This window comes from Arvicanthis niloticus, chromosome 3 (genome assembly GCF_011762505.2).
Source record: "Arvicanthis niloticus isolate mArvNil1 chromosome 3, mArvNil1.pat.X, whole genome shotgun sequence".
Classification (NCBI taxonomy): domain Eukaryota; kingdom Metazoa; phylum Chordata; class Mammalia; order Rodentia; family Muridae; genus Arvicanthis; species Arvicanthis niloticus.
In genome coordinates, this window is record NC_047660.1 from 83,240,394 (window position 1) to 83,261,501 (window position 21,108).

The 21,108-nt window shown below is 44.5% G+C and overlaps 1 protein-coding gene across 1 annotated transcript in view; it reads left to right on the plus strand.

Moving 5' to 3' along the window:
* The first annotated feature begins 864 nt into the window (after positions 1-864).
* Positions 865-21,108, plus strand: part of Stimate (STIM activating enhancer) — a 51,079-nt gene continuing 30,835 nt past the window's right edge. Inside the window, exon 1 of the mRNA XM_034497389.2 lies at positions 865-1,160. Coding sequence (XP_034353280.1) covers positions 1,001-1,160 — 160 coding nt within the window. The 5' untranslated portion in view covers positions 865-1,000. The remainder of the gene's footprint in view (positions 1,161-21,108) is intronic.

The following is a 21,108-nucleotide window of genomic DNA, read 5'->3' on the forward strand; positions in this document are numbered from 1 at the left end:
CATGTGACTTTGCACTTAAACTCATCATTTTTATAAAGTGAAAAGTGGATTGAAGTAACCATTTAAAGTAGGGGAGGGGAGCAAGTGTAATGGCACTGACCTGCAGTCCTAGCTACCTCGGGGGCTGAGGTGGAAAGATGATTTGAGTGCAGAAGTTCAAATTAGCCTGGGCAATTCAACAAGACCGAATCTCAAACAAAAGAACAAAATCAGACTGTGGTGTCACAGGCCTATAATTCCAGCACTTAGAGTGTCCGGGCATGAAGATCAGGAGTTCAAGGCCATCCTTGTTTTACAGGTCCTTGTTTAAAGTTTGAGGACAGCCTGGGCTACACAAGTGCCTGTTTAGGAAAAACAAAAAAACAAACAAAACAGAGTATGTTTGGTGGGCAGGGATTCACCTTGAAGCTTTGATTAATGAACTGACTCCTCTGGCTTTTGTCCATGAAAGTAGAACATTCAATCTCTGGCGTGGGAAGAAGACTCAGACATCTGAGGTTGCTGTAAACACCGTGCTTTAGCGTAATGTTACTACTGCAGGTTCTGGGCTCCACTTCTGAAGTAGTGAACTGAATCTGAGGGAACAATGTAGGAGTATTCTTAGGAAATTTTCCAGGGCATAAAAGATTTACCTTGGAGGAGAAAGGGATTTAACGACAGACTACATCTCTGTTCCTGGTACTGCTCTCATGACCTAGAACACAGGGCTCTGGTGATTCCTTTCACAAAGCCTGGCTCACCTGCTCATCTACCTGCAGATTCCCCTCCAGCCCCGCCCCTAGCCCTGGCTAGAGCCCCGCCCCAGAGGGAATCGAAGCCCGCCTCACGCCTGGCTCGACCAATCAAGCTCTACGATCTCGGACGTCGGGTTACGCGCGGCGCGGAGGCGGCCGCGGGCTGAGGTACCGGCACCCAGCTCCGGGTCCCGGGTCGCGGCTGGACAGCGCGGCCCGGGCTGCAGCGAGGCCGGCGGCCCCTCGCGCCCTCCCGCCAGGCCGCCATGCAAGGCCCGGGAGGGAACGTGAGCCGCGGATTGCCGGGCGGGCCGTCCTCCACGGTCGCGTCCGGGGCGGGCCGCTGTGAGAGCGGCGCGCTCATGCACAGTTTCGGCATCTTCCTGCAGGGGCTGCTCGGCGTCGTGGCCTTCAGCACATTGATGCGTGAGTCCGGGACCCCAGCCCCTCCCTGTCCCCACGACGTCAGCCGCAGCCCCAGCCCCACCCCGGGGACCCTCCCGCCTTTAAGAGTTCCGGCCTGGGCTCCGGGCCCTTGGGCTGCGGTGCCTCCCTCTCCCGCGAGACCGTGCTGGGCATTCGAGACTTGAAGGGAGTCCCGGACCCTCACAGCCCTGGGCTTAGAGCTGCAGCTTTTGGCCAGGAGTGACTCTGTCCCTCACCGCCTTACACCTGTCTCTAGTCATATGCCAGCCCTGTCTGGTGCCCTCCCACTTTGCCGTCGCAAATTAAGGTTACAGTATGGACCGAGAATCGCCCCCAAAGATAGCACCATTCTCAGCTCCTTCTCAGGGGCTCTTCGTAGCCTCCGTCTCCTTGGCTCTTAGACCCCCACATCCTTAAGTGTGTACTAGCCTAATGCTGGGCTCCTCTGAGCCTTCTCTCCCAGTATTTGCCCTCTCTGTTGGGTGTGTGGATACGCACCCACACCCACCTGTGGTGTTAGGGCAGTGCGGTCTGTGATCCCACATTGCCGCGCGACCCCCAGTCCTACTCCCTCTATTGTTCAGGGAAGATCCTCTGACTGCCGCGGTGCCCATATCTCACGCAAATCTCCTTTTTCACCTGTTCAGCTCTATCCCGAGCTTTCCTAATTAAGTTGTATCTGAAGTTTCCCCCTTGCTGTTCTTCCGAACCACATTTGTTATTTACATTTTTAAAATTTCCTCTTTTTTTTTTTTTTTTTTTTTTTTTTTTTCGTGAAACTCTGACAACCTGCTTGGCTTGATGGAGTAGGCTTCGAGGCTCTGGGGAAGGTCTCAGAATCTCCATGCTAAGTTGCCAGAGACACTTCTTAGGGAGTCTTATAGTAAGGAAGGAAGTCGCAGATGGCCCTTGTTGTCCATTGGGGGCTCGTGTAAGGGCCATGTTTGCCCTTGGGTTGGGAGGATGAGCTGTTTCTCTGATGGGCGCGCGCGTGTACACACACACACACACACACACACACACACACACAGAGGCACATAGACCTGAGACTGTCCTGTGATGTGTTAGAGAGGAAGAGAGGAGTTAGAACTAGGCTAATGTATAGAGACATTAATTCCAAAACTGAGTTGTTTTCAAAACTGTGCTCTGTGGGCAGAATGGGGAGTTCCAGCGCGGGGGGGGTGGGGGGGGGTGGGTGTCCTGCTGCAGCTCTAAAGGCAGATGTAGGGTTAGCCTTGCTTATTTATAACAAGAGGTTTCTTTGGGCAAACTTGCCCAGGCTTCAAGTGACCCTGGATAGCCCCTGATTCTGGCCACTATTTCTTTATGGCTGCTTGGCTTTGAACAAGAAGTGCCCAACTAGCCATGTGGTTGCCACTGTTTTTTTTTTTTTTTTTTTTTTTTTTTTTTTTTTTCCTATCCCTACTTGTGTTGCCATTGTCTCTGCTGAACCAGTGCTTAGTTGTTTTCACAGTGATAGTTTGTGACAACTTATCCGGAATTAGTTGCCCACAGGTGCATATTCTACTGGGCATGTGTTTTCACAATACTGTGAGTGGTCTTCTCCTTCTCACTCTTCTCTCCCCCAGCCACTGTCCTTTTCGAGAAACTATAGGTTTCATTTTTATTATGCAAAACCTGGGATTTTGTACTGTGGAGCTGGCTGTTCTCATTGGTTTGATTGGTACTGTTGGTTCGGTGTGACCTGTAGGGCTCACTTGTGATCCAGAGAGGGACATGTGATTATGCCAGGACAGAGTTGCTCACAGATGAGAATTGTCAGGGTGGATTTGTTCAGAGTGGTAGTACTGGCCCTGCAAGTCTTTGGGGACACTCACTTCCTCGCTTAGTCTTTAGTGTGAGTTTATGCACAGATCCCAGGGTTGCTAAGACTTTCTGCGAGCACATACAAAGTGAAAAAGTTGATTCCTGTTCAGGGGAAGGCTCACTGTGAAAGAGCTTTGTGAACATGGCAGAAGGCCCTGGGCCTGTGAGAGGTAGTGTTCAGTAGAAGAGATGGGACTCCGAAACTGAGTCTATCCTGGACACAGAAAGTAGATAGAGCAAGCCAAGACGACAGGGCTTTTGTCTAGATCAGGAGACCTCCTGGGCTATACCCATTTAAGAAGTACCTTTCATATGGCTTAGATTTCTTGGTCCTGTTGAAACAGAACTATGGGGCTTTTCCCTTTTGAATAGCCAGGAGGAGGGAGGAATTCTTAAGGGGCTGCCTGATACTTTTGGACTAGATTTTTGCTGGGGAAGCACATCTGGCAGCTGTCAGGCTCTGTCTTCCTGGTCACAGAATGTGTCTGGCTGAGCTGCTAGAGTCAGGGGCCAGCTTTCCGGGCCAGAGCCCAACTGGAAGTCCCTGAAGAAGTGGGGGCAGGGGAGCACCTTCCTTTGGCAGTCCCATCTTTATGGTCTTCAGGCACATTTTAAATGCCTTTCAGATTCTTCTGGACAATGTGAATTAACAGTGCCTATACTCTTTGAGGTCTTCCCCTTCCTGGTACCCTGTCCCTTGAGGCAGTAGAGTCAGTGCCTCTTTTGGGTCCTATCCCAGTTCTGACTACAGGCAATTTTCAGTTTTCCTGCTGGACCTGTTCTTGCTATAGTATTATAGACCCACTTCTGTGACTGACAGACTGAGGTCTTTTACCTTTACATTCCTGGTTTCAGTGGATCTGTGTTTATTATTCTTTCCCTAGGCAAAAATCACTTTACCCTCGTTGCTGTGTTTTCTACCCTTGTGTGTATGGGTGTAGAGGAAGAAATTGAACATTATCTTAATATCACCTGGGGAAAATCACAAGTATTTCTTCCCCTGATACTCTGATAGATGCCTTGTATTACATCGTGAAGTTGCTCACTGACTCAGACTAGATGGCTGAGGGCATCTATGCCGGACCCTGTGTGTATCCTGTTCTTCTTGCTATCTTTATAAGCTTGTAGACTGTTGGAGACCACCAGTCACTGGTATATGCATGGGCAGCACCACTTTGGGAATTAAATACGTGGACTTCCCGGAGCTTTCAGCTAAGGAGCCCCCTGTACAAGAATGCCCAGCAAAGTCAAGCCAGATTATAAAGTTTCTAGCCACTCTTGAGTTTTCTGAGATGTTATGAAACTGACTGGACATATAGAAACTTTTAAGTCAGAGACTTTGTCATGATCCACCTGCCAAACAGTGCTTCTTGTTTGGTGTCTCTGTTTCTAGTCCATGGAGTGTCACTTAGAGTTGTAGCAGAACATAGCTGAGCACCCTGAAGCTTGGCAAACTATTTCAGTGTCAGAGAGTCACCCAGCTGTCAGCCAAAGGTCGGCATTGGACTGTGTGTGTTAGCATTTGGGGTGTTTACTCTCAGGACTTGAGAGTGCAGAGCAAATTCAAGCTTCCTTCAGGCAGGGTTCTGAGCTCAAGTGTGGACTGAGTTAGCTTTTAACAAAACAAGCATTTTGACAGCTGAGTAAATCTGCCTGAGTGTTTTCACTGGCCGATAAGGGGCTTCCTGAGCTGGTGGAAATGAACCTGTGTGGTACCAACAGGGTACTTACTGCTATTAAGAAGTAGCTTTTTCTGTGACCCAAAGCAAAATCACAAACCAGCCGACTCAGCTTTGATGTCTTACTCTCAGATAAGGCTGTGTGGAATTTTTACTCCCACAGAGCTGACCTCCTTGTGTGCTCCTTGTACACAGAGTTGACCTCCTTGTGTGCTCCTTGTACACAGAGTTGGCACAGTGTTTCTCATGATCACCTCTCTGGATCCCATTACAATTTCATCTTTAAGAATGTCAGAAAAGCAAATGCCTGCCTGCTAACTAGTTTCGTAAGTCCACATTTTGTCAAGCTTTCTCTCTCTGTGACTTTCTTTTTCTGAGCCTTTTGAAGAAAAGATGCAATCATTACCACGCTTTTATCTTTTAATACTTTAGCTTCCTCCTAAGTGTTGAGAGCCAACTTGTAGCAGAAAGTGGCTATCAGCTTTGCAGCCATCTCAAGCCATATACCCTGACATGAGACTTGGTTTTCAACAGCCTACAACAGCGAAGCACACTCTGATATCCCACATATCTTGTTTTGCTGTTTACTGCCCCCAGCTGCAAAGCGCAAGTGGTATCCATGCCTGCAAGGCACATGGTGCACGTGCTATCCACGTGCTATCCATGCCATACACACCTGTAAGGCATACGTCATATCCACATCTGGCATGTGGCAAAAGCGTATAAATACCCCAGATTTCCCTTCAATAAACGAGAGAAAAGGAGAGACAATGAGAGAAACAATAGGAGAGACAATAAGAGAGACAATAAATGAGAGAGACTTGACTACACCCCCTGTCTTGTCTCCATTCTTCATGTCTCTTCCTCTTTATTCCCACTCTCTCTCTTGCTAGACCCTGACCCGCAGAGGGAAGTGACAGAGTGGTCCGAGACATTTTGGCCCCAAAGCGTGGGCCACAACGGTCTGCAACACAGTAGCTCCAAAGAGTGGGTCAGTGTGGGCCTCAACACCTAAGAATAAGGACTCTTCTCTGTGTAACACCTAAAAAGATTCATAACTCCAAATGGTGGATCTCTGAGTTCAAGGCCAGCCTGGTCTATAGAGTGAGTTCCAGGACAGCCAGGGCCACACATAGAAACCCTGTCTAGAAAAACCAAACCAAAAAGAAAACTAAACAAGCCAAACCCTTCTGTGTAATCATCTGATATCCATTGTGTGTTTATATTTTCACAAATGCCGTCTATGTTATAGATAGAATTTTTAAAAACTGACTCAACAGAGGGCCATACATTGTGCTTGGTTTAGGCTTTGCTGTCACATTGCTGGAACTGAAGCTAGGCCTCCCCATGGTAGGCTCGTGTCCTACCGCTTGGCTCTATCTCCAGCCCCACTTTTAGTTTTTAATGACATTGGCCTTTGGAAGAATCTTGCCTGGTAACTATAAAGTGGCCACATTTTACAGGTCTCTAGGCGTATCCTTGGGGGTCTGTGTGGTGTCATTGACCCCAGTGTTTCCTCATTGTGGAACAATTAAAGTCATATAACCTTTAAGAGGTGCTGTGTACTCCTAATAATGTCAGGAGGCTGTAGCTCTTGGCAAAAGCAAGTCCTTGATTGAGTGTTGGCACACACCTTTAGTCCCAGCACTGGGTAGGCAGAGAAAGATGGATTTCTTTTGAGGCCAGCCTGGTCTACATAGTGGGTTCCAGGACAGCCAGGGCCAACTAAAGAAACCCTGTATCAAACCAAAAAATAGAGAAAGGCCAGTTACTTCTTGGCATGAATAGGAAGATTTCTCACTTTTCCCTTATGAAAGTATCTTTCTCACTCTGTTGCTTTAAGAGTGAGCAAAAGCCCTGCTCCTTGGTAACCTTTCACCTAGAAGTGACTTCCTCAGTGGGTGCTAGACTATAAGGCAGTAAAGGCTGAACTCTCTAGGCCTGGCACCCAGCACTTAGTCTTTCCTCTCCCTGTGGAAAGGAAGGACGTTGTTCCTTTTTCTCTCCTGTGCTGTGGCTGACATTAGCTTGCTGGTTCTGGGTGTTCATGTTCAAAAAACTTGGATTTCTAGATATTCGTTTATTTGATAGCTTTTGTCCAAATAGCATTCTGCTGCTTCATTTATAGTAAAAGTTTATAAATTTGGAGTTTTGTGAATCTGAATTGTAGAATAATTTTATCAAATACATTTTTTAAATTCTAAATACTGCTGTTGACCAGGCGTTGCTCTGTAGGGACCTGTCAGACCTCTGCTGCTTTAATGATCTGTTTAAACCCTTTGTAACTAGTATAATATTTGCATGAAAATAAAGTTGTGTTGAAGGAGTTTCTTCACAAGAAGTTAAAAACAGCAGGGCCTTGGCTGTGGATGCGGTCCACACTCGGTCCACACTCCAGCCTCTTCTGTCCTGAGCAATGAATGTGGTCAATCTCAAAGCTTCAGTTTCCTTCCCAGGAAGATGGGAATGGTAACTTCTCTGTTCTGGGCCTGTGAGGATTGGAAGTTGTTTGTCAAGGATCAGTTAGGTACACATCCAGTTCTCTGTAGGTGCTGGGTCCAGGGTGATGACATCCTCCTCCGCAGGACATTCACAAGTCTCAGGGAAGAACAATGCTTATACATGGTTACACGGTTTTTGAATGGGGTTAAGGACTTGTCTCCTACCCTTGTTGTTTGCACAGTGTCCTTACATTAAACAATGTAAGAACCTTTAACCCTCTTCATAGAGTCCATAATAAAAAAAAAAAAAAATTAAAGACAAACAAACCTTTTTCCTAACCGGCAAGGTCAGTGTAAATTCTGAATGAACATGCTCTCAGAGCTGTGGTTTTAGTAGATAAAACATACAGCAGTATTTAGTAATCTAAAAAATACATTTGATAAAATTATTCTACAATTCAGATTCATAAAACTCCAAATTAATAAACTTACTATAAATGAAGCAGCAGAATGCCATTTGGACATGAGTAGCTCCCAGAGCTGTGGTTTCAGTAGATAACTCTTCTACCCAACCCTTTCCTGTGTTTTCTTCACCTGTGATGCCTCATGGAGGCCCCAGAGAGCAGGGTGCCCTCTGTGACGAAGCAACTTCCAGGTGACAAACCTGCCTCCTACTCATGGGCTTTATTTTGCTCAGACTCTTGGCCAGAGGTGACTGTGGCATCACTAGACCTGGCCTCTCTTTCCTGCAGTTTGTTCTCCCTGAGCTCCCTCTGCTGGCTCTTGTGCTGTCCACTTGATATGCTCACAGGAATCCTGGAAGGAAGTGGTTTGTTTGTTTGTTTGTTTGTTTGTTTTGTAAGCAAGGAGCTTGTTGTTGTGCCTTCATGTTACTAGATGCAGAGCAGAGAAGCCAAGTCTCTCGAACTTTTAAGCACTCTTGTGTTCTTCTGTCCTGTCTGTTCATCTCACACAGCCACCAACAGCTCTCTCTGCATGGCGGCTTTATTCCAAATTTGGTTCTGAACAGTCAGATTTCTTTATTTCTCCTTCATCTTTCCCCTACCCAACTCTTTTTTTTTCTTTAGATTTATTTATTTTTATTTATATGAGTACCCTATAGCTAGCTATCTTCAGACACACACTAGAAGAATACATCAGATCCCATTACAGATGGTTGTGAGCCACCACGTGGTTGCTGAGAATTGAACGCAGGACCTCTGGAAGAGTGGTCAGTGCTCTTAACTGATGAGCCATCTCTCCAGCCCCCTACCCAACTCTTTGGTTTCTGACACAGGACTCACTATGTTACCCTGATGGTGGTAGTCTCCCTGTCTTGACTTTGAGTGCTGAGGTAACGGGAGTACCACCGTTCCGCTCAGTGTGGTTTTCTTTCTTTTCTTGTCCAACATATTGTCTGTCACTTTAAGTTATCTTGTGATAATTGATAACATTAAAACCATAAATTTGGAACCAAGCACAATTTGAAGCCAACCTCATCTACATAGTAAGTTTTAAGCCAGTCAGGGCTATGTGATAAGTCTCAAAATACCCAGTGTACGTGTGTCTACATTTGGAGCTGGCCATAGTGTCTCACACCCATGATCCTAACACTGGGGAAATTGAAACAGGACTCAGGGCTAAATAGTACAACTGTCCCAAGTAAACAACGTGCAGGAGGATGGGGACCTATAACATGTATTCTATGAATATTTACATAAATACACCTGAAGTGACTTACCAGTTATTTCATGCATGTTGAGTTACATTCTGCATTTGTGAATGTTTCCTTAGCCCTTAGGAGGTAGTGGTCCTCTCTGAGGACTGAGGCCTGGTATCTGAACAGCAAATGTAGTACAGGAGTTGCTAACTGGTGAGGAAGGGATTTCCAGGGCCCTGTGGGATTTATACCTGTTACAAACCCAGAGCTCATAGTTCATTTGCTTTGTGCTGTGTGACTATTAGTCATCCTAAGAGTTTTTTCTATAAGTAATTCCGTGCATAGAAGTAGTCAGTCTCTGAGATTATCCCACTGGTAACATGTTATCCTTTTGTCCCACAGTTTTTCAGATTAGCACTATTGGCATTTCAAATCATATTAGTTTTTGTGGTGGGAAGCTGTCCTTTCACTATAAGGCACTTATAATATCTGTGGCCTATGCCCACTAGACACTGTAGCAACCCCTGTATCGTGACAACCATTACAAATATCTCTAAACATTGCCAAGTGTTCTTTGGGAGTACAGTTGTCCTTGTTAGAGAATCACCGAGCCTGTTCAGCACATGCCTTACATAGGAAGCTTATTGCAGCTCATAATAACAGAGCAGTATACTCTCCGTCCCCAAGTATGAGAACAGTGGACAGTCAGAACTTAACAAAGGACTGTCCTCCTAGCCTCATCATGTCCCATCTGTGCTCCAGCATAGATGGTGGTGACATGGGGCAGATATGCCATTAGAAGACATTTAATCCTGACAGCCACCCAAACACGTGTACCTCCTTATGAATGTGGAAATTGACTTACAGAAAAGTTTATTCAGGGTCACACAAACAATAAGCAGAACCATGTAGTCCACCTCTGAAAGGCTCCTTTTAGGTGAAAACTAAAGGAGGGTCCTTGTTAACTGGCTTTTATTGATTATCCATTGCTTTCATAGAGGCTCAGGGCAAATAGACATTTCAGCCCTAGGTTTTGTTTGTTTTGTTTTGAGATGTGGTATCCCCTAATTCTGGCTGGCCTGCAACTCATAGATTGGGCTGTTTTTTGTCTTTGTCTGGAGAATTCTAGGGTTAGAGGTGCATATAACCACACTAGCAGCTACCTTTAGTTTTTTATTCTAGCCCTGATTCTGTGCTCGGCCCAGGGTGTGGTCACAGAGAATCTTGCTAGGCTGTGCAAGTTCTGGGAACTGCTATTGCCCAGCCTGTAAACATGGCCCCAGGCATTGGTAGGGTTGATCTTTGCCTGGGAATGTCTTCAAACAAGAATTCTGCTTGTCAGCAAATTCTGGAATCCTGGGCCTTTGTGTCCAATAGAACTGGCCTTCTCCCTTGAGTTCTGGAATCCTAAGTTATCAGGGGGCTCTTCTCCTTGCCATTCCATTTGGCTTCTGGCACTTTCATTCTGAAGGGTACTTTGTGTAAGAGACAGGTTCCTGTCAAACTATTTTGGAAGGGAGTAGGGAGTTTTTTGTGACCATGGACAGAGTTTTGCAGGAGCAATAAGTATCACACAGAAAGGGAACCAGAGAGGAAGAAGGGAGGTTTGGGGGTTTGCAGAGCAATCTCCTTGTTGGCTTTGACACTTCTTTAAAGGTACAGATTTCCAGTTCCCTGGTGGGTAAGGCATTGGCCCCCTTAAACTCTTGTGGCTTTTCCTATCATGGACCATTGAGAATCAGGAGCTTTTCTGCTTTCTTTATTTCTGCATTCACAAAGTTATGTGCACAGGCCAGGTCACACATGGGGCCAAAACCCATTTTATAGCTGTGTCCCTAATACTTCCTCCTTCCTATATTTTTCTAGTTTTCAGGCTCTCCTAGGCCCCCTAAACTTATCTATAGTCTTCAGGGGCTTTTCCATTTTCCTAGAAGATACTTCAGTGTCACCATCAGAAGTGATGGAGAGAGAGAAGGCAGTAACTGCGTTTTCTGAGAGTTGAAACCCAGCAGCTGCAGTCTGTCCTACTGTGCAGATCCTGCCGAGTGAATGTCCTGGCTGAAGTGGCCTGAAGCTTTCATGAGGTCTTTGTATTGAGCAGTATACTTGGGATGAAATACTTGTCAGCTACTACAGCAAGCAAGGTTGTGTGTACCCATCCATGTTGTGTTGTTCATCTAGAGAGAGGAGTATGGGAGACAGTAAGCGCTTCTGAGCAAACATGTCACCCATGTGGCTTTCCATGTCACCCGTGTGGCTCACCACAGCTAGCAAACTGTAAGTCTAAGCTATTGGTTCCATAGCTTCCCAAAGTGGGTCCAGCACAGAAGGGGCCAGAGACAAGAATATGTCATGTTCCTACAGTCACAGTGTTGAAAAGAGTGTTAATTTTGTCAAGAACCCTGGTTTACAAATGGAATTTGGCTCAGTGGTAGAGCATTTACCTAGCATGAATTAGGTTGGTTTGATTGCCCAGAAAGTGGGGAGGGGGGAGGAAGAAGAAAAAAAAAAAAAAAACTCTGGTTTTTACAATTCTGTCAGATTTTTCTGTGAGAAATCCTGTCAAGATGTTGGCAACATAACAACAACATTCTAATTCTGTTACAGGAAATTAGAGTAAACAAAGGTAGTTTTAAATGTCTATTCATTTAACTAATAGTGATCCCCCCCCACCCCCAGGATATGCTTTAGAAAATAATTAATACTCCAAAACAGTGGAAAATATTCCAGGGCAGCCCACAAGAATGCTACAGTTGAGTGTGGTGTCACTGGAATGGATGCAAAGTATTCTGAGTACAGCTCTTTTCTTTGTTTTTGTTATATAGGCTTGGCTGGCCTGACGATAGCTGTGTCACTCACCTCAGACTCATGGAAGTCGCAGCCTCCCATGTGCTATATACAGCATGTGCTACCATACCTGGCTGCAACTGTCTATAGTGTGATCTCATTCTCTAGTTGTGGAGATCCTGGGATCGGGCCCATGTGGACAGTAACAGGCTGAATGACAAAGGAGCAGGAAGGAAAGGGTAGATACAGGCATTTGCTAGCTCCTGCTCTATGCCATGTGAACTCCTGGACTCTTCCCTGATCACAGCTGCCATTGTGTCTTTGTAGGAGCTCAGGCTAAATTAGTATGGTGCCCTGGTGGCTCACAGGATGGCCAGGCTTCTGGCACTCTGCCTTGACCTCTTACGAGTGTGTCTGAGCTGCAGATGCTATAGTCGGTGTAGTCTTCCCTGTTAGCTGCCCTGTTAGCAGATACTGAGATGCAGTGGGATGCCCTGTACCTGTTATGCCCATCCTTGCCTCCTCCCCTTACCCACATGCATGCTTCTTTGTCCTGTGTCTTCTTCTCTTCCTCTGTGTGCAGTGTATGTTTGTGTGGAGGCTAGAGGTCAACCTTGGGTGATGGTCCTCAGGAGCTGACCACCCTGTTTTTTGAGACAAGATCTTTTACTGGACCTACAGCTTGCTGATAGGCAAGGTTGGCTGGCCTACAAGCTCCAAGTATCCTCCTGTCTCAGTTCAGTCTTTCCAGTGCTGGAGCTACAAACAAGTGCCATCAGATCTGGGTATTTACATGAGTTTGGGGGCTTTAATTCAGGTCCTGTGCTGGTGCAGCTTACAGTTTGCCCACTGAACCTTCTCCCCAGCCCCATATTTACACTTCTGAGTCACCCTGATGCTGTCATGACTATTCTGTCCTGCTAACAGGGCTACGTTTTGCTTGTGATAATTTCTGGCTTACATGTTTTGAGCAGAGCTGCCACATAAGTGATGTTAGCGTTTCATCAGTCCTAATCTGAGGCACCGGCATTGGCTTGTTAATAGCTTGATGATTCCTCTTAAGTCTTTCTGCTGTGAAGTCTGTCCCTTTGTAATTAAGTTGGAACTTAGAGATTTATTAGTGTTTTGGTGGTGCTGGGATCTGAGTGTTGAACCCTGAACCTTATCACTACTAACCAGATACTGTACTCTTTAGCTACACTCCCATTCCTAGCCCCAAGTGATATTTTAAGACTGTAAATACATGATCTGTTTGTCAGTATTCTGACAAAGCCTCAATGGTTGGACAGTTAAGATTGCAATTAGAAAGTGAAGGCACTGTAGCCAGTTTGATCTGGTAACTGTGTGTAGAGGACTTACTGGGATCTGAGTCCTGTAAGTACATTCCTCCTTCTTGGATGATATCCATAGTAGCCTGCTTCACATGTGGAAAAACAGAAGTTCCAAACAGTTAATGTTAAATGACAAAAGTGTGACTCAAACTCAATGGCTCTTAGTCCAGCTCTGGGCTTCCCTGTCTCACGGCCTGTTCTGTGCAGTGACCATTGTGTACACACCACAAGATGCTGCTTCCTAATTGAGAGCCACCTGTGTCTTTGGTGAGCAGAGATCTTCAGCATCATCTGGCCCTATTATCCATGACCCACCGGGTTTTCACTGAGATCATGAACGCAGTGTTTTCTAGGTATGATGGACAATGTGGAGAAGAATAGGGCTGGATCGCTGAAGCCAGAGTGATCTCTCCTCAGTGGATAGATTTGACTTAAGGCTGTGCAAAAGTAGATGCTTTTGCCTATGAAAGAGTAATTTACCCTTTTTCAATAAGCAACCAGAAAGTAAGCCAAAACATAGAAAACTCTTGTCTGTAGCCCTTGAACAATAGTTACTTCCAACAGCATTCCCCAAGAGAAGGAGATAAGAAGGTAAGCTATGGGATCTTCCCCCAGCATCCTGCCTGGAGACTTTAAGAGCATCGAGGAACCCACACATAGTCAGCCAAAAGTGTGATGCGATAAGAAGGCAAAAGTCGAAGAGACTGAAGCAGCCGGAATTTGCAGGAGACTGTGTGTAAGAAGCTGCACAGGGAAAGCTGTAGACATCTGCTCTGGGATCACTCAAGACTCTTGGAAAAAACTTACCTTTGGCGGCCTGGGGAAAGCTTGTGAAGAAGAGGAAGAGCAGCTGCTAGGGAGCAGTCTGCAGGACTCAGCTCCTTACAGTTACAGTGGGGAGGTCTTAACACCTGAGGCATTCAGTAAGTACCTCAGAGGAACGATGCCCAAGTATCCAGCTCTAGCAAACAGTACATAACTTTAAAAAACAAGCCTTTCTACATGTATTAAAAAAAAAAAAAAAAAAAAACTCACTTTCTTCTGCTACATATTCACAGTGTAACTACTGCTGACCCCAGAAATGGGGGGTTTTCTTTCACTGTTCTTGACTAATAACTCCCTGAGGCAGGAGAGACAAACTAGAATTTCTTTTAGTTCTAACAAGCCATCAACTCTGTAGTAGCAGATACCTGTGCAGTGTCATCCTATTTAATTCCATTCTGGCATTACCTTTTCAGGTTCAGGTCCCGAGGAAGGATGTCTTCAAGACCATCTTTCTTTGTTTAGCTGCCAGTTCAAGCCTTGGGTTGCTTTATGTGTGCTCCTGAACTGTACATTGGAATCCACACAACCCACTATCAGGTTTGGTTAATTTGTTCAGGTGGCTCACAGAACATAGGGAAACGATCACTTAGGTTTACTGGTTTCTTCTTTTTAATGTATAGAGGGGGGACAGTTGTGTACATATGTACATACAAAGGCAGGTGCTATCAGAGGCCAAAGGCATCAGAACCCCTGGAACTGGAATTAATGATTGTGAACTACTAGACATGGGTGTTAAGAGCTGACCTCTGGAAGAGCAGCAAGTGCTTTTAACCTCCAAGCCATCTCTCCTGCCCAGTTTTCTGGTTTCTTGTAAAGGATATTGACAAAGGATACAGATGAAGAGACTCATGGAGCAGGGTATGAAGGAAGGAGTGTGGAGTGTCCATGTCCTCTCCAAGTGCACTGTCCACTGTTAGCCCTCAGACATTTAGCTTCTGGAAACTCCTTGCTTTGAGTCTTTTATAAAGAGACTTCACTACTTTGGCATGACTGCAGTATGGACAGACATGCTGAAATGTGATTGGACAAAAAGAATAGGGTCTAATACTAATGATAGACCTAGTGGGATGAGCAGCAGGGCCTGCTCATCGTCAGGATCTCTTCTGAGATGGAAGTCAAACAAGTCAGATACATCTCCATGGGTCTTAGAGCCATGGCAGGTAGGGTAAGATTGGACTTCCTCTAACACTCCGGAGACTGAAGCAGGAAGATCATCACAAGGCTGGGTCAGCCTGAGCTACATAGTGAGCTGCTCTCTCAAAAGCTGTTTTTTTACAAAAGTGAACTAAGAGCCCTAGATGAAGGGGGGAAACAACCATGATGTAGTAGCCTATTAAAATTAACTAGAAATAGATCACAGATCAGAATGTAGACATGGAAGCCAGAAGAGTTCTAGAAGAAACCACAGAAACAGGAATTCTGATCACAGGCAAAGATTTCTTGAGACAGCTAAAAACTTATCATCAAAAATGATAAATTAGAATTTATTTAAACGTATTCTTTTGATGTTCTTTGTTTTGTCTTACTATGTGATCCCAGCTGGCCTGGAATTTGCTGTGTGGACCAGCTAGCCTTGAACCCACAGAGGTTTGTGTTTCTGTCTCCCAAGTACTAGGATTAAAGGTGTGTGGAGAGATGGCTCAGTGGTTAAGAGCACTGACTGCTCTTCCAGAGGTCCTGAGTTCAGTTCCCAGCAACCACATGGTTGCTCACAGACATCTGTAATGGGATCTGATGCTCTCTTCTGGTGTGTCCAAGGAGAGCAACAATGTACCATACATAAAATAAATAAATCATTTTTTTTAAGAAAAAAAAAAAGGTGTGTGCCCCTCGTGCCCAGCTTAAATTTTCTATTCTTTAAAACATGGAGGAGGCAGAGGAGTTGTTGGTTAAAGGTTCAAGTTAGTGTGTGATCTCTTTGACTGCAGATGATTACAGTGGGGAATAATTTGGATGAAGCCAGCAAGTTAGCTGTAAAGATGGCTGTCATGCAAGTCTGGTGACCTGAATTTGACCCCTTGAACCAGCTGTACAAAGTTCTCTTCTAATCTTGTGCACACACACTCACACACACATACACACAATTATTTTAAAAGAATAATTTACATACTATTCAGTAGAGATTGAACATCCCTAGTCCAAATCCAACATACTAAAAAAGCAAAACCAAAAAAACAAAACAACAACAACAAAAACAAAAAACAAAAAAAAAAGCTTCAGATTTTTCTCCATCAAAATGGCCCAGCAGGTAAGCACATGTACCACACCACTGTGGAGACCTGAGTTCAGTCCCCAGAACACATGAAGTGGGGAGGAGAGAACTGAATCCACAAAGCTGTGCTCTGACCCCTTCTCATACACTGTGGCTTGCATGCCCACACACACACACAGTATAAGAAACAAGGTTTCAGATTTTCACCTAGGAATGCTTATGAAGTGTATGAAAATATTCCAAAATCTGAAAAATTCTAAAATCAGGAACACTGGTCTCAAATCTTTCAGAAAAGATTATATCTGTATTTTAAAATAATTGAAAGGGGCAATTTTAAATTTTATTAGAAAATAGTATCAAGTGACATGATGGTTGTAGAATTAGCCTGAGTTAATCATTCCACATTGTATACATGCGTCAGACACCCTCTAAAGAGACTTATGGACTGTCAGAAATAGTATCCGCTTTTTAAAGGTAAACCATAAACTAGGAGAAAATATTCATAATATCAATATCTGACCAAATATTTATAACTAGTACATATGGAGAATTCTTACAACTCAGTAAAAAGGGACAAAATACTTTGAAATAAGGAAAAGACTGTTAATAGTCATTTCTCCTGAAGATGCACAAATAACCAATAAGCACATAAAAAGACAGTCTTAGTCACCAAGAAAACTCTAATTTAAAAGTGATGAGATAAAATTATCCATCCACATAATTGAATACAATACCAAGCATAAGAAGAATATGCCATTTTCCACTTTGTATATTAGAGCTGGATATTAAAGCAGTACACACATGTGGAAAATCACTTGCCAGTGTCTTGTAAAGTTCCATGTCCCACACAACCAAGCACTTTTACCCCTAGGTTCTTCAGTGGAAGAGAACATGGGTAACAACAAAACAAGAGGGATGGTCCAAGTGTGTGTGAACTTGTGAATAGATAACCATGGTAGGTCTTAAGGATAGAATAGATGTTGGCAACCAGAAGGAGTAAGCCACATAACATGGCTGATGCTCATGGTTGAGAATGCTGAGCAGAGGAAGCCAAATAAAAAAACTACAGTGTATCTCCATTATATGAAATCTTAGAAAAAGGGAATTCTAAACAACAGATAAGATCATGGTGGCCTTGGGGTGGCAGGTATGGGACTAAATGGTACATTTGAAATCCCAATCAATATAAATAGAAACAAGTAAGTAAAAGTGTACTAACAAGCCTGAAGACCTACTTAGATCATGGGTGTGCATATACATGTATGATCATGGGTATGCAAACACATGTGTGATCATGGGTGTGCATACACATATATAATTATGAGTATGCATACACATGTGTGACCATGGGCATGCATATACATGTGAGATCATGGGTGTACACACACATGTGTGAGAGTCCAGCATTAATTTTCCAGAGTTGCTGGAAACTGTAAAGGCACAGATCCAATTCCAGGATAAAAAAAAAAAAAAAAAAACTACAAAGAAACTCACACTTTGCCTCAGTGAATTCAGGTTGTTGAAGATTGGTGATAGGAAAAAAAAAAACCTGTAAAGCCAGAAAAAGAGATTTATTACATGCAGAGAAATAAACATAAGAACTGATCCAGAGTTTCCACCAAGTTATCTGTGCCAGAACACAATGGATTGTCTTCCAAATACGTATCGTAAAAGCTTGTCAATCTGGGGTTCTGTATTCACTGAAAAATGTCTCTCATGAATGAAGAAAGGGTTCTGGGGAGATAGCCCAGCAGTTAAAGGCACTTCCTACTCTTCCAGAGGACTGGGGTTCAGTTCCCAGCACCCACATCTGGCAGCTAACATGCAACTTCAGCTCTGGGAGATTGACATATTATGGCATCTTGAGGTGCATACACACATTAGAGAGAGAGAGAGAGAGAGAGAGAGAGAGAGAGAGAGAGAGAGAGAGAGAGAGAGAGAGAGAGAGGGGCAGGCAGGCAGACAGACAGACAGACAGACAGACAGAGACAGACATCTTAAAGTACATCTTTACCCTTTGGTCCCTCTTTACTCAAAGCAAGTGATTCAGCCTTTTGATTCCATCTTAGCCACTGGACCCCTTAAGGTTTTTAATTATAGACTCATAGTTCAATATGATGTTAGAAAGTTATATACATTAGGAAAGAATTGAGATACTCCCTCACTCCTCTCCCCCATTCCTTCCTTTAAGGAACTGGCTTCCAGCTTGCTGTGTTACAGAAACTGACCTTGAATACCCAGTCCTGCCTCAGCCTCCCAAATGCTGGGATTGCAGGCCATGTACCACCATGCCATCTCTTTTGTTCTTTCTCAACATTAAACACTGCCTATCACAGGAGCATAAAAACAGTATAGATTTAAACTCTACAAATCACACACAGATCGTGTGCTCTCAATGCTTACTGTCCTTTCCTCATCCTCCCTTTCATACTGTGGAGTGCTATGAGTGACAAGTACTCTTGATAACCTTATGTAGCACCACTGGATCAAACTACCTCTGTTAGCAGAAGCCCTGGCCCACTCGGTTTTGCCTTTGCTGTGCAGATGCATGCAGCACACTATTTTGATTGTTGAAGTAGAGAAGGACTCTCCTTTAAGAGTGATGAAAACACTTTGAAACACACTTTGGGGATTTGTTAGTTTGTTTTGGGGTTTTTTGTTTTGTTTTTTTTTTTATCTTTTTTTTTTTTTACCTGCCTTGGAGGGCTGTTAGGCAATAGTTAAGCAGAAAGCATGAGAGTGTCAGCCTAGACCACATTGGAAGCAAAGTACCAGTTTCACATTCCACAAAGTTACATCTGTTATCTATTCCATGTTTAGTAAAATCTCCTAAGGACTCAGAGTAGAGAACCTAGCAGCCAGCCCCCATGCTGGAACCCAGCGATCCCCATCCTTGGTCTTCATACCATGCACAGTGTCTAACCGTGGCGTCATTGTGTCTGTGAACAGCAGTATTGTCTGAAGTCGTGTGTGGCATCTGAGAGTAGGTTATTAACAGGATACAACTTGCCTTTTAAGTTGACCATGCTCCCTCATTGGCTCTGTCATCACTTGCTCCGTGGAAGCTGAGTGCCAGTGATATAGGACACATGGCAAGGCCCAGTCCACGTGAGAGGACCTAGACTATATATATATGGGTTTTGGGGGTGGATTCCCCAGGGAGATCTTGTCAGAACACATCTAAACCAATCGTAAATGTTTATTGTAAACCACAGGATTTTGGAGTACCATGAAGCAGTGGCACACTGCAAATACAGCAAAGCTGATGTGGAGAGGTTGGGAAACTTAATCACTGCTCTGCAAAGGTCTGGAGTAATATTAGCAAGATTATTTGAAGAGATGACTCATTGTCCAGATTTGTGCTGTATGGCCAGAGGTCAGTTCCTGTGTGTCTACCTACAGGGGAGGTGAGAGCTAAGGTACAGTGTGTAGCCTTGGAGAGTGGGATTGCCTGGCTCCATTGCCAACACTCCCGTGCTCTGGAAGGTGGGCTTACCAGCAAATATCTACATCAGCGTAGGTGCTACCTACGTCTTCCATCTTCTGAGCTGGGGATAATTTGTCTCTCTTAGATTTGCCTTGTTCCTAGCAAGCCTACAGACAACTCTAGGCTTATACTTTAACTGGTAAGAAATCTGTGTTTCTACAGTCCATGCTAGATTTCAGGCTCTGAATTACATGTGGGAGTCAAACAGGGACCCAGTGTTTGAAAAAAATCTACTCACCGTGCAGTAACTTTGTATACTTTTTTTTTTTTTTTTAATAAAACTCAGTTGTAGCTTTGTTGCCAACTCTTCTATGTAAGGGGCACTTGCTGAATTCATTTCTCACTGAAGGGGAGCACCAGAGCCCTCAGATGCTAAAGTCCTACTTTATGTACAGTGCAGAGCTTGGCTTTGGCTTTTGCTGTGAGACAGATGATCCTGGTAGGTCTTTGTTCAACCAACTGTTCTTCTTTAGAATATGATTATACATAGTTATCACTCTCCTGATTCTTCTATGTGCATGTGTGTGTGCGTGCATGCGTGCATGCGTGCATGCGTGCATGTGTGCCTGTGTGTAGAGTAACCTCAGGTACTTCCTTCATCACTCTCCATATCATCTTTTGTGACAAGATCTCTCACTCAAATTGAAGCTATCAACTCAGCTGGGCTGCGGGCTTCAGGGATCTACCTGTCTCTAGTCTATAGAGTTGAGGTCACAGCCACACATAAAGGCACCAAAGAGCCAAACAAAAGTCCCCAAGCTTGCACAATAGGCACTTTAGTGGTTCGTGCTGTCCCCCCAGGCTCTTCTAATATATATATTTTTTTTTGGTTAAGATTTATTTTATATGTGAATGTTTTGCTTGCTTGTATGTCTGTGCACCACCTGCATCCCTGATGCCCACAGAGGTCAAAAGAAAGCATTGAAATTCCTGGAACTGGAGTTTTGGTGTTTGTGAATCATGATGTAAGTGCTGGAAACTAAACTCTGGTCCTCTGCAAGAGCAACTCATGTTCTTACCTGTGAGCATCTGTCCAACGATACCCCTTCTGATTCCTGATAACAGATAGCTTGGTTACTTCTTGGCAGTGAGTTTTAATTCTGCTTTCTTTGGCTCTCTTCTTGCCCTTGCCACATTTGGATCCTTTTTCATGGCATCAAGGTGTGGTAGAGCCCAGCCAAATATCTTGCAGATAGTTTGGCTGGAGAGCAAGGCCAAAGGTTAATGCTGACTCTTCCCTGGTTGGAGAGCCCTGACCTTTTTCTTCTGGGTCCTTGTGGATTGTATACAGCCTTTTGAATGGTAGGTAGCATAAGCAGGCCTGTTTAAAGGAGAAATATCAGAACCAGGATATACTAGTTCTCTGGAATTGGCTTAGCTCTATTCTAGACTTTATAGGAAGGTTGGAACCAGAAGCCAAGGGAGAACATAGTTATGAGTCAGAAGAGAATCATTATCAGGCTTCTCTCCAGACCTCAGTGCTGAAGTGACTTCCCCTCCCTCCATGGAGTTGGAGTCTGTAGCTCTCTGGGACAAAGGTGGACCGCTTTGTTTTTTAACTGTATCTTCTACCAAGCAGTCTACTCGGCCATAGTTATTGGGGGGCCACTCCACATGCATCCCTTGACCATTGTCTACACAGAGGGAGTGTCCCCAGTATGAGGGATCCAAGCATGACCACGTGAGCCTGTACAGCTCA